Source organism: Culex pipiens, chromosome 1 (genome assembly GCF_016801865.2).
Source record: "Culex pipiens pallens isolate TS chromosome 1, TS_CPP_V2, whole genome shotgun sequence".
Lineage (NCBI taxonomy): Eukaryota > Metazoa > Arthropoda > Insecta > Diptera > Culicidae > Culex > Culex pipiens.
Window position 1 is genome coordinate 128,081,511 of NC_068937.1, and position 12,202 is coordinate 128,093,712.

Genomic DNA, 12,202 nt, shown 5'->3' on the forward strand with positions numbered 1-12,202 from the left:
TTTGTACAAGCCATTTCCAAACGTTCTTTGATCACGGCATAAAGGGTTGCCAGCAGCATTTAGCTTTTAAATGTACAATAAAACGAAAATTATTAAATTTGTTCTGTTAAAAGCCACTGAAAAGCAGCAGAGTTTAATTATTCAATAAAATACAGAATATACCGAGTAAAAAAGTCACTTGGAGCAAAAATTTCAACCAAATTCAGAACAATCTAATTTGATATAGTTTTGTTCGCCCTTGAATTGGCATCACTGCTTCTTTCAGCCAATCAGGAGCCGTGATCTTTCTGACAAGTTGTTGTTCACTCAAAAAGATCCACACGTTGAAGTTACGTGAAAAACTATGTGGTTTTTTTCCACTAGACTTTTCACGTAACTTCTACGAGGTGGCCCTAGTAGAAACGGAATTTGCTAGGCCAGATCATTTCACATTGATTCTACGTGTTTCACACGTAAATGCTAAATGTATTAGCTGGTGAACTCTAAATGAACGTTTTAGTTATCGTTATTAGAATCTTCTAGTACTAATGAGGTTAAGAGCTTTTTCTGCTGTTAAAAATGAAAAATAATGTAATGCAGTTTTTAATTTCAAATCAATGTTTTATTGAATTCTTCTTTTAATAATATTAAATAAATATTTCAAATTCACGATTTCACGATGCTCCGTGTCGAAGTTGAGCCACCAGTTTGAACCGAAGTTGACCGTAACGTGATTGGTCCGGTGGGGTCAGCGGCTGAACTGACCGCTGGTCTGACTGGTCATGGTGCTCATTCTGGCCGAAATGTCATGCCTCTCGCCGGTAACACGCAGAAGACTTTTTGTTCACCAGTCCCAACAATAGTCCCGCTGCTATTGTTGTGATCAATGATCCTCGGCACCTCGGTGATGTCCTTGATTTTGCCCTTCCGACGAATCTGCGGATGGTCGAGTCTCTTGGCCACGTGCAGAATCACAACCGGAAGCCTGACCTTCTGGGGACGACCGACGGACCGACAACCGCAATGCATTTGGCGTAGACGATCTAACCACCAGCTGGATGCCCAAGAACTCCGTGCAATTTTTGGTGGGTTTAAGCACCACGGTAACATCGGCCGCTAAGGTTAGAACTGGCCAGAAATCCGGTGGCCGCCGGGAAAGAAAATTCTTGTTTCCAGGAGTCACATTCTGCAAAAAAATAAAAATAATTATAAACTATAACTAAAATAAATCAAACTTAACTTACCGTCTGTTCCATTTTAAATTAAATTTCTCGAGCATAACTTCAGCAGCACCGTTCGCCATCAATTTTCATACTAAAATAATCACGTAGAAATTCGACAGAATGGCGCACTCGAGTCTCACTCGAAGTTACATTTCAAATCACATAAAAGCTACATGAAAGAACCTAGTGGAAATATACCATAAGGCTTTTCACGTAACATTAACGTAAAAACATTTTTATGCCAGTACACTTTCACATTATTTTTACGTGCGTCACGTAAAACGAGCCTAGCGAGGGGAAAATCGGGGTTACGTGATTTTTCAGGTAGCATCAACGTGTGGATTATTTTGAGTGTTGTTGCTTTGTTTGTTGATTTTGTTGAAGTGGTTCTGGCGGAGCGAATTTTTCTGGGTTCTTTTCCGGAACACAAATTCTTTGGCAAGATACCGGATCTGGCCAATCGGTGGTGGAGTTTTGGCCGCAGTCTGTGGTAGCCTCGGGGAAGCAGAATTGCATCGTGCACTAAGAGTGAGTATGATGCGATTTTGATATCGATTCGATTTTTATTATATTTTTTTCAGCAAATCATCAGTGCAGCCTGCCGGAACTGTTTCCGGGTCATCCGTGAAAAGGCGTCGCCCACAGATTTGTGACCAAGAATGCGTTGGACGGAACGGACGGATCAGGATTCGGAGCGAGATGATAGTGGAGGGAAGAAGAGGTCCGGGAGGGGATCTTTGCCGGCGGTCAGAGTAGGTGAATCTGTAAGGAGTTCCAACCTACACCACCCAGCCATCGAGACGGGCCCCAGTCAACGCCTGGCCAGCGATCTACCCCAGCTGACCAAGTCGAGACCTGACGCGTCGACGTCGCGGCTGTCAGACGGGTGTAAACACGACGCCAGCGACTGCGGGTCGCGACGACCACGAACTTCCGCGCATCACCCACAACACCAGCCAACCCACAGCAGCAACGAGAACAACAACAAGCGTTAGTAGAGTGAGAAAGAAAAGTGCGCGAATCTGAGCCACGAGCGCTCTGGTCGATAATGCGATGCCCCGATCCTGGCCCGGCTTCCAGCGTAGCTCGCGACCGTCCATCTGGTCCTTTGGGAACCTTGAACCCGGGTTTCTGAGTCACTGGACCCGGTTGTGGCCGTGATCGAGACATCTCGACCTGTGACCTGTGTAGTAGGTCCATCAACCCTCCGAGCCAAGGAACCGCCACCCACAACTGCCACGAACGCACGTCTCTGTCAGCTGATTGACCCTGACGGGCCTTGCTGACGAAAACCGCCCGATCAACCGCTCGGAGGCTAGTTAGCCGCGGCCGTGTTCCGGTTCTACACCCCCTCCCCCCCTTTATCTCTTGGTTGTGCGTGAATTCTTCTAGCTGCATGTGTCCAGCACCTCTAGAATCCGCCCTGCCACACCCTACCCAGCTTGGTGACATCCGACGATGACGTCCCTTTCGAGCGCTGGCCTTGAGACGCAGGTCAACCTGGTTGGTCCCGCGTACGTGAGCGCGGACTGGGGATGGCTACCTCGGCGATCGGCCGCTCTCGCGAACCTGCCCGGCGATTTCCGGCTAGCTTGAATGCCCTCGACAACCCCTGAGCGCTATCCCTGAAACGCTGGTCGAACTGGTTGGCCCCACATTCGAGCTCAGGTGAGCCGAGCGATCGACCCTGCCAGTCCCGTTGCACAGCCGTGCACCTCGCGTGTTCGTGATGGAAGCTGCGCATACCGTCGGCGAACGGTCTAGAGTAAAAAGCTAGTTTTAACTTAAAATTTGGTATAGAAACACAATTACACTCTTATATAAACATACACCTAGACGTTAAAATGAAATATAAAAGCGCTGCGACGCATTGAAGAGATAGTTGCGACTTTTTAGTTCGGTCCGCAAGTAGATTTAGTGCGTGGGAGGGTCGTTGTGGAAGCGGGAGGACTAAGAGGGGTAACCCTCGTCGGGAATCACGCGTTCCCGCCTGTCCAGCTCGAAGATTCTTGTTGTTGGAATCTGACGGTGACTCAGTTGCCTTGGTATGACCTTCCCTGAGGTCTCATGGCCGGGTCAGGCATCAGTAGACGCATCCCAGCACTTTCACGGCCCTTCCGGCCTAGCGCAGAAGTGAAAGATGTACCCCGACTTCCCGCCCGTTACTGCCTTCTATCGGATGCGGAAGTAAAACGTCCCGGCCTTAGTTGTTGTTAGGCCGTTAAGTCATTTCAGGTGTAGGAGTCGTCCCCCCCGTATAAGGACAATTAACACACCAAACCTAGCCTGCTCCGGAGGAATCGCTGGCGGCGGTTGGACTCACAATCCAAAGGTTGTCAGTTAAAATCCAGGGGTGGAAAGTTCCTTGGAGTAAAAAGAGGTTTGGGTGCCCTCTCCATTCAACCCTTCGGACTCCAAGGTTCGAGCAGAAACTTGCAGTATAGACCACCAGTGGGTCGTTAAAGTGGATGATTTGTTTTTGTTAGTCGGGATTACACCCCAACTGGGATTAAAATATTCTAACAAGTTGTATGTACCCTATTTAACGAATTATTTCCAGTAAACATTTACAAGAAATTTTTACAATAAAAACTATGTTTGTTTTCAGTTAGTAAACAAACTCTGTTAGTAGTGGTGTGTGCTGGTTTTACCAACACAAATATATTGCAAATGATCAATGATTTCAATGATGGATGAGAAAAAGAAGAATAAGAATAAGAAGCCCAAATAGATTTGACCCGATTTCACCTTAAAACGCGTTTTTCTCGGAACGTCAAAATGGCGGGTGCGACAAGATAGCACGACGACGTCGATTTGCACTTAGAAACTGTTAAAGGAGTCAGTCTTGTTTTGTCCGGAAACAACTTTTGTCGTAATTCAATTCATACCACCTTCTACAGAAAGCCTTCCGGAACAACAGCTTTAGTTTCATTTATGTATTACACATCTCGAAACAAAAATAAAACTGGCATCATTTTAGTCGAAGTAGAAGATGTGTTGTATCGGTTGCCTAACCAAAGGAGTCATTTCATAAAACTCGAGCAGTGCTCAACTTTGTTCCAAATACCTTTTTTATATTCACAAAAATGTTATATTTTCATGACAAGTTTTGATTTAATTCTAGCTTACGAGTTTGAATGAGTTTGAAAAAAGGACCAAAACAATATAAAACTTGACATAAAAAAACTGCTCACTGGTTCAATCACGTGTTCGCCAACATCTCACTTGAACTGCTCGATAAACGCCCTCGCGTCGGAAAACTGATCCGCCACCGCCTCCTGATAACCCTTCAACTCCTCCCGACACCGTTCGTACCACGTGCTCACTTTCGGGTAGCTGGCAAGCTCCTCAAACCGGCACACGTCCATAAAGGACACGCTCGCCACCAGCGCCAAATCCGCAATGGTCAGTCGATCGCCGGCCGCGTACTCGCTCCGACCGAGGTATTCCTCGAGAAATCCGAGCGCCTCGCGAAGTTTCTCCCTGTCGGCGTCGGTTCCGATCGTTCCGGACCGCCAGATGGGCGAGAAGTAGTCGTACGCCCGGCGGTACAGCATGCCCAGATCGAAGTTGAGCCGGTGCTGGATGAGGGCACGGGATTTTGGGGCTCTCGGGTAGAGCGGGTGGTCATCGGAACCGGCGTGGGCGTCCATCAGGTAGGACAGGATGGCGCGGGATTCGCCGATGGCAAAGTCACCGTCCACCAGGGTGGGCACCTGGTGCTGCGGATTGAACTGGAATGCGAGGGGTTTGGTGAGGACGGTTCAAGTTATGTAAGGTTAGCTTACCTTGACGAAGGATTCCCGCGCGGCACCCTGAACGGAGTTGTCGATCACTTTGAGGTTGAAGGTTAGGTTAAGTTCGCGTCCTAGCAGGAGGACCGACCAGCAGGGCGGTGAAATCGGGTGGTAGTACAGATCCATCGGTTTGTGGTTTTGAAGATCTCTGGATTCAGGAGACGTTACTGACCACAGAGACGGCCGAGGTGAAATTGATTTTGTGAATCTATCGTTCATGAAGTTTTTGCAGGAACGATAAGATAACGTTATCTCCAAATAATTTTGTTTGAGTCGGATAAAAATACACACGCAACTTGTTTTAACAGTAAACATTGTTTTTTTTTTCTTTGCCAACAATGTTCCGTTGGTAAATCTCACTACTTCCCAAAAAAAATGCTCTGAAGGACCTTCAAAGATCTCAAATAACCTAACAATATCCGATCTTTGATGCGTATCTCGTATTAAAAAAAATCATCATAAGGTCAACCCAAAAACTTCAAAAAATCGCCAAAAATCCAACCATGTAAGTGTAAAGGAATCGCATATACGTGAAAAACAACAAAAATGAACTTATCTGATGAAGGTATTAATATTTGTGGTCAAAGTACACTCAAACCCCGGTGGTTTGACACCAACTGTTGTCAAACGAACGGGGTCACTTTTTAGTTTGACACCCCTTTTACACGGAGTTCACACACACTACCAAACGTTTGTTTTGATAGTGTGCGTAAGCGCCGTGTAAAAAGTGACAGTTCGTCACTTTTTAGTTTAACTTTGACCAACCAACGGGGTACAAACTAAAAAAGTGTCAAACGAAAAAGTGACCAACCACCGGGGGTTGAGTGTACAGGTATAGAATAGTGGATTCATCAAAGCTCGAGTCTCAAAAAGGCCTTTTTTCACATTTCCCGGTGGTGGCAGTGACCAAATCCAGTTTCCAGATAGTTTTTGAAAAGCGGACATTCTATGCTTTCATTTGAAATTTTTGCGAGTTTTTTAAAGTTTGGTCGAAAAGACCCCCAATACCTTAAAATGAACTTTTTAGTTAGGGTTGTCCAAGGTTTGTTTGTTTTGTTAAAATGTGTTTTTATACCTACTATAAATTTAATGTTGTACAGAGTTTTAAGCGAAGATGGCGTTCGAATGGCGAACATCCGAAATGTCAAAATCGCGCAGTAGCACCAACATTAGAAAATAAATGAGGCTGTCATGCCATGACACACTTTTTTCAGTATATTGGTACCACTGCGTGATTTTGACATTTCGGACGTTAACCATTCAAACGCCATCTTCGCTAAAAAACCTGGATAGCAAAAGAAATGGCGACTTAATTTTCGATAAGGCCGAAAAGGACCCCAATATGCTTAGTGATTCCCAAATTTTCAAAGAAACATCAGAAAAGTTTTGGTGCAGTCATGTTGAATTGAATTTTGATAGTCACGATGCAGTTGTGAATTCCATTTTGGTCAAACTACACACAAGTACAAAAATAATCTTATCACCCGGCACAACCGGTGATATCAGTGGGTATCTCGTATAAATAGTCAGTTGAATTCTGGTCGACACTGCAGCGAGTTGACCTCTTGAACGCGTTACTGCTATTCTTTAGCTATGGATCTCTACTATCACCCAATTTCTCCGCCGTGTTGGTCCGTTCTACTGCTGGGCCGCGAGCTCGACCTGTCGTTCAATCTTCAGCAGATCAGCTTCGCTCCAGACTGTCCTCTCCGGGAGACGTTCGTTAAGGTGAGTTGCATGAATTTAAACCTTCTTAATTTATTATAAAACGTTGTTTTTCTGCAGTTGAACCCACAGCACCAGGTTCCCACGCTGGCCGATGGGGAGTTCGGACTGGGTGAATCGCGCGCCATCCTGCGCTACCTTCTGACTGCTCACTCCGGCAGTGATGATCATCCGTTGTACCCAAAGGATCCGAAGGCTAGGGCCGTGATCGAGTCCCGTTTGGACTTTGATCTGGGCATGCTTTATAGACGCGCGTACGACTACTTCTCACCGCAGTGGAACAGCAAATCCGTCGCAACGGAGAAGGACCTGGAGAAGGTCTGCGAGGCTTTGGGCTTTTTGGAGGAGTTTTTGGGGCGGAGTCGGTACGCAGCTGGAGATCGTTTGACCGTTGCGGATTTGACGCTGGTGGCCAGCGTCTCGTTTTTGGACGTTTGTGGGTTTGGACTAGAGAAGTATCCAAAGATCGTTGCTTGGTATGATGTGTGCAAGAAGGAGATAAAGGGATATCAGGAGTTGGTTGGAGATCGGTTTGAGGACTTCCGGAGTTTTGTACTAAAAATGAAGCAATAAAACATCAAAATGGAACATTTATTGAGGCACATTTAGAGTTTTTTCTTCAAGTTTTCCAAAAACTTTGGCCACTCGGCTTCAGCTTCGTCCATCAACCCTCCATAGCCGGACATTTTCTCACTGCACAAGTTCTGCCACCGTATTATCTGCTCATACGAACTCAAATCGTGTTCAACCAGCGTCAAAATGGACATCGTTCCTGCAATGGAGAAATCGGCCAACGTCAACGTATCACCAGCCACGTATTTTCCCTTAGCCAGGAATCCATCCAAAAGTTTCAGAACTTCGTCCAACTTCTTGACGGCAGTTTCACTTTTCTCCTGCTTCCCAGTTACCACCTGATGGCTGTAGCACTCCGTAATGGCCTTGTGCAGGGTTCCCACGTCGAAGAACATTCGCTGCAACATGAGTGCCCGACGAACCGGATCTGTCGGATAACCCGATTCCGGAATCTGGTACTTTTCCGCCAGATAAACCATGATGGCGTTGGCTTCCCACAAAACTACATCGCCGTCGACCAGCGTTGGTACGCAGTGTTGCGGGTTGATGGCCACAAACTCCGGAGCAAGCTGTTCTCCCGCGAGCAAATCCAAGCTCTTCCAAGACACACTCAGCAAACCGAGATTACTCAACAGCAGAGCCAACGCCCTACTCGGTGGCGAAATTATGTTGTAATAAATGTCCATTTTTCTCTCCGTGTACGGGACTAAACAAGCCGCTTGCTAAATGGTGACTGCGATAGCGCAAGTAGGCGTTGGCAAAATTTATACATCGATTACGAATAGAATACACACAAAAACGAAACTCCTCAAAACTCAATTCAAGCCTGACTCTGTCGTGCCAGGAACGCCCGCAGTGTCTCCTCGGCACGACCCTGCAGCTCGTCAAACTTTGGCATCTCCCCGCGAACCTTCTCGAACCACCGAGCTACGTTCGGATACTTTGGATCGAGCAAAACCTTGATCACATCCAGCGCCGAGATCGTGTGCGCCAAGCAGAGATCCGCCAGCGTAAAGTGACAATACAATGACCCTTTGTACCACCACAAAGAGTTTAAAATGGATTTTTAAATCAATTTTGAAAAATTAACCTCACGGTCCTTCTTGACAGAAAAGCTCCTACTTGACAGCTCGTACCAAGGGGACCATAGTTGATCCATCGGAAAAATGTTGTCTTGTCAAAAAAAAATTTGCATTAAAATGAAAAAAAGTGATCAGAAATGGTTTTTAATCGTGTTTTTTACCGTTGTACATAAAAATTGACATAGGGCTTTAATACCCAATTGGGTACTAAAGCCCTATGTCAATTTTTATGTACAACGGTAAAAAAACACGATTGAAAACCATTTCTGATCACTTTTTTTCATTTTAATGCAAAAAAAAATTGACAAGACAACATTTTTTCGATGGATTAATTATGGTCGTCTTGGAACGAGCTGTCAAGTAAGAGCTTTTCTGTCAAGAAGAACCGCGAAGTTAATTTTTCAAAATTGATTTTAAAATCCATTTTTAACTCTTTGTGGTCGTACAAAGGGTCATTGTACTCAAAAAAATAAGCTTTATCGCTGTGAACAATAATATCAGCAATCTAAGCTTTATTTTAGGACCCAATTCTAGAGTAAATTTTCAAAACCTATGAGTCATAGGTTTCCTATGCAGATTTTACTTGTAGATTTTTAATTTTTTTACATTTTTAAATTCTGGATTTTTGATTTTTTTAATCTTATTTTCATCCTTGAACTTTTCAAGTTTTGATAATTTGTAAAATTTTCAATTTTTGGATATTTTTTTCAGTTTTGAAAATTTAAATTTTTATTTCTAAAGTTTTTTTAGAGGTCCTATAAACAAGTGTCTTCGATATTTTTATAGGATCTTTAAAAAAAAGCTATAGATTTCTTGAATTTATTAAATTTCTGGGGGGTGGGGGGGTCGGAGGCCGTGTTACGCTCCATAATTTTTTTTTATTTGTATTTAAATTTTGCTATTAGGTGGGGGTCCAAAAATCCATTTTTTGCGTTACGTAATAAAAGAACGCTCCCTTACCATTCTGAAATGTATTTTTTTCAATTTCCTATAATTTTTATTTTTCATATAATTTTTATTTATTAAGTTTTTTAACTTAAAACTATTTTTTCAATGTTTTTAAATTTATTTTGTTTAATTTTTCTATTATTTTTGTTTATATGAGATGTCTATTTTTCTTTATTCTTTTTTTGAGAATTTTGAAACAATTGTTTTTTTTTATTTACTTGAAAAGGAAGTACATTATTATTGTAGTTTGGCAGAAGTATGGTTAGAATCAGGTATTAATGTAGGTGAGGAGTTTCTAACTAGGATAAAACATGTCAATGGTTTTTATTTTGATTTAAATAATTTTATCCTTGAATTAGACAATAATAAATTGTAACTTTTTTTTATTAAAAAAATGTCTTTCATTTACTTGAAGAAACATCACATTTTACATTATATTTATCCTTATCCCGATCCTTATCCCGATCCTTATCCCGATCCTTATCCCGATCCTTATCCAGAATAAAACTGATGAACTGCTAGTGTACATACTGTATACGGTGGCAAGAAACGTGTAACGGTCATTCGCCCCGGACACACGTTAATTGCCAACCACCCACTCCAAACTCAAATGATAAGATTACATACCAGAAGAAAGTGGTTCACGCCGTGTCAGCTTGTCCGCCCCAACCGTGATTGGTGTCGAAAAACAGACACTGGTGAATGCTGGACCGGACGCGCAGTTCCGCCGGATAGAGCGTCCCGCCCGAGTCGAACCGGATCGTAAGGTGGAGCAGCACGGCGTGCGGTTCGCCTACTACGATGTCGCCATCAATCAGCGTTGGCAGCGACTGCAGCGGATTGACCTGGGTGGTGGAAATCGATCGTAGTAGCCCTTGAGTCATCAAACCGGAAGTTACCTTAGTCAAAACGGCCAACTCTTGCTCATCGCGGGTATCGATGGAAGTCAGGTTGAACTCCAGATTCAGCAAATCGGCCAACACTAAAACTGCTCGACTCGGGGGCGGGATTATGTGGTAGTAAAGGTCCATTTTCACGACTTTCTCATGGATACTGAGGTGAACCTAAGTAGCCACGTGGTTTTTATACGCGCCAAAAAGACAGCAATTACGTTGATGAAAATCGCACTGAAAATGGCGGAAAACATGTATTTCCATACATTTGGCATTATAAAGAGTGTCAGGTTGACTCCTCTTGTCTGTGGTGGTTTAATCAGCGCACTATTCCCTCATAGATAGCTCATTATATTGATATGATCCATCATCCATATCATCTTCACCGGTATTTCGCACTTAAATTTCAGCTCTTATATCGCTTTAGTTGACTTAGAAATCATTTTTACACAAACTAAAGTATAGGGCGAATTCAAGTCAAAAGTTCGCAACTCATACCTTTTTGTCATTCTCAGAACAAAAATTGTCCCCAAGAAAATTGTCCAACTTAAGTTCAATCTCTCGCCACTCAAAGCAACCTATGACGAGGCGCGATCAATCAAAACAACATCTTCAATTTTGGCCCCTTCGAACCAGGGGGCATGCGTCATCGTCGCCTTCTTCGATCCCATTTCAATTAGAGAGCCTGGAGCTTATTAGAGAACGGACATCTCAAACCAAAAGTACCAATCGAAACACGAGAACTGTCAAACGGAGGTACCAATCGAGCATAAGACAAAGGATTTTGCTCGATTGGTACCTCCGTTTGACAGTTCTCGTGCTTCGATTGGTACTTTTGGTTTGAGATGTCCGTTCTCTAATAAGCTCCAGGCTCTCTAATTTCAATGATACGCCTCAAAGTCATAATTGGGAATCAAACAAAAAACAATTCTCCTCCAGACTTGAAGTTTGCTCAACTCATGACGTCACACCGTCGGTCCGAAACTTTCGGAGAGATCGCACTTGAACGCAGCGAAAAATGTGCGATAGTGATTTTGCGTTTTCTGTTTGAATTTCTCAAATCTCTGACAACAGAGTGGACCCATGAAGACTTGGACCGATTACGGCGACGACGACTTGGACACAAACAACTCACCCTGCAAAGTGATTACTCAGATATAAGCCAACCGCGACGAGGCGCGCTCGTTCAGTCTTCAGTCTTCATCGTAAGTCAAGAGAGCATGGAACTGTTCTACAACATCGTATCGCCACCGTCGCGTTCGGTCCTGATGCTGGCCAAGCATCTCGGCATCGAGTCCGAGCTGACCATGAAGAGTGTGAATCTACGCGCCGGAGAGCACATGACGGAGGACTACGTCCAGATGAACCCGCAGCACTGCGTTCCGACGCTGCTAACTGAGGATGGAGTTGCGATCTGGGAGTCGAACGCGATCTTGATCTACCTCGCGGAACGGTTTGACCAGGAGGAGAAGGTCTACTCGAAGGATTTGGCCAAACGGGCCCAAATCAACCAGCGATTGTGTTTCGACCTGGGAACACTGTACAAGAATATCCGCGCCTACTACGGCCCTCTCGCGATGGGAAGATCCAAGCCCAGCGAAGATCTGCTCAAACAGATCGACCAGTCCGTCGGTTACCTCGAGGGATTCCTTTCCAAAACTCAATTTGTGGCCGCGGATTCGCTGACGATAGCGGACTTTGCCGTGATCACCTCCGTAACGGTGGCCAGTGCGTTAAAACACGATTTCAGCAAGTTCCCAAACGTGACCCGGTGGATTGCCGACTGCAAAGGCAGTATTGTCGGGTTCGAAGAGATCACCAAAAAGGCGGAGGACACGTGGAAAGCTACGCTGGAGGAAAAGTAGACGTTTAAAATTAGTACAAAATATACCAAATAATAAAATTGCCAAAAAAAAACAAAGTGTTCGCCTCAATTCAACTCATCAGCTGATTGACTCAAGCTTAATCCCCACCTCTCATTC

The 12,202-nt window shown here is 44.4% G+C and overlaps 5 protein-coding genes across 5 annotated transcripts; 2 read left to right on the forward strand and 3 right to left on the reverse strand.

Moving 5' to 3' along the window:
- Nucleotides 1–307: 307 nt before the first annotated feature.
- On the reverse strand, nucleotides 308–1,550 carry LOC120428271 (uncharacterized). Its single transcript, XM_039593264.2, has 2 exons — nucleotides 1,224–1,550; nucleotides 308–1,165 (listed from the first exon to the last, which is right to left on the reverse strand). The coding sequence occupies exons 1-2, from the start codon at nucleotides 1,233–1,235 to the stop codon at nucleotides 863–865; spliced, it is 315 nt and encodes a 104-aa protein (XP_039449198.1). The 5' UTR covers nucleotides 1,236–1,550; the 3' UTR covers nucleotides 308–862.
- Nucleotides 1,551–4,250: 2,700 nt separating this feature from the next.
- Nucleotides 4,251–8,116, reverse strand: LOC120428281 (uncharacterized). Its single transcript, XM_052706040.1, has 4 exons — nucleotides 7,338–8,116; nucleotides 6,996–7,196; nucleotides 4,991–5,442; nucleotides 4,251–4,936 (listed from the first exon to the last, which is right to left on the reverse strand). Exons 1-4 carry the CDS (start codon nucleotides 7,981–7,983, stop codon nucleotides 4,424–4,426), a joined length of 1,812 nt encoding a protein of 603 aa, XP_052562000.1. The 5' UTR covers nucleotides 7,984–8,116; the 3' UTR covers nucleotides 4,251–4,423.
- LOC120428277 (glutathione S-transferase 1-like) lies at nucleotides 6,510–7,328 on the forward strand. Its single transcript, XM_039593270.2, has 2 exons — nucleotides 6,510–6,727; nucleotides 6,785–7,328. Exons 1-2 carry the CDS (start codon nucleotides 6,593–6,595, stop codon nucleotides 7,295–7,297), a joined length of 648 nt encoding a protein of 215 aa, XP_039449204.1. The 5' UTR covers nucleotides 6,510–6,592; the 3' UTR covers nucleotides 7,298–7,328.
- LOC120428282 (glutathione S-transferase D5-like) lies at nucleotides 8,116–10,910 on the reverse strand. The gene is made up of 3 exons (XM_039593275.2): nucleotides 10,227–10,910; nucleotides 9,973–10,172; nucleotides 8,116–8,340 (listed from the first exon to the last, which is right to left on the reverse strand). The coding sequence occupies exons 1-3, from the start codon at nucleotides 10,356–10,358 to the stop codon at nucleotides 8,118–8,120; spliced, it is 555 nt and encodes a 184-aa protein (XP_039449209.1). The 5' UTR covers nucleotides 10,359–10,910; the 3' UTR covers nucleotides 8,116–8,117.
- A 292-nt stretch (nucleotides 10,911–11,202) lies between these two features.
- LOC120428273 (glutathione S-transferase 1-like) lies at nucleotides 11,203–12,141 on the forward strand. The gene has a single exon (XM_039593265.2). It carries the CDS (start codon nucleotides 11,441–11,443, stop codon nucleotides 12,083–12,085), a length of 645 nt encoding a protein of 214 aa, XP_039449199.2. The 5' UTR covers nucleotides 11,203–11,440; the 3' UTR covers nucleotides 12,086–12,141.
- The last annotated feature ends 61 nt before the right edge of the window (nucleotides 12,142–12,202 follow it).

Coding starts and splice junctions, on each gene's coding strand:
- LOC120428277 (XM_039593270.2), top strand. CDS start 6,593: ATGGATCTCTACTATCACCCAATTTCTCCGCCGTGTTGGTCCGTTCTA. Junction 6,728..6,784: donor TCCGGGAGACGTTCGTTAAG/GTGAGTTGCATG, acceptor GTTTTTCTGCAG/TTGAACCCACAGCACCAGGT.
- LOC120428281 (XM_052706040.1), bottom strand. CDS start 7,983: ATGGACATTTATTACAACATAATTTCGCCACCGAGTAGGGCGTTGGCT. Junction 7,197..7,337: donor TTTGGAAAACTTGAAGAAAA/AACTCTAAATGT, acceptor CATCATACCAAG/CAACGATCTTTGGATACTTC. Junction 4,937..4,990: donor CGCGGGAATCCTTCGTCAAG/GTAAGCTAACCT, acceptor CTCGCATTCCAG/TTCAATCCGCAGCACCAGGT.
- LOC120428282 (XM_039593275.2), bottom strand. CDS start 10,358: ATGGACCTTTACTACCACATAATCCCGCCCCCGAGTCGAGCAGTTTTA. Junction 10,173..10,226: donor AGTTGGCCGTTTTGACTAAG/GTAACTTCCGGT, acceptor TCCACCACCCAG/GTCAATCCGCTGCAGTCGCT. Junction 8,341..9,972: donor GGCGGACAAGCTGACACGGC/GTGAACCACTTT, acceptor AAACTCTTTGTG/GTGGTACAAAGGGTCATTGT.
- LOC120428273 (XM_039593265.2), top strand. CDS start 11,441: ATGGAACTGTTCTACAACATCGTATCGCCACCGTCGCGTTCGGTCCTG.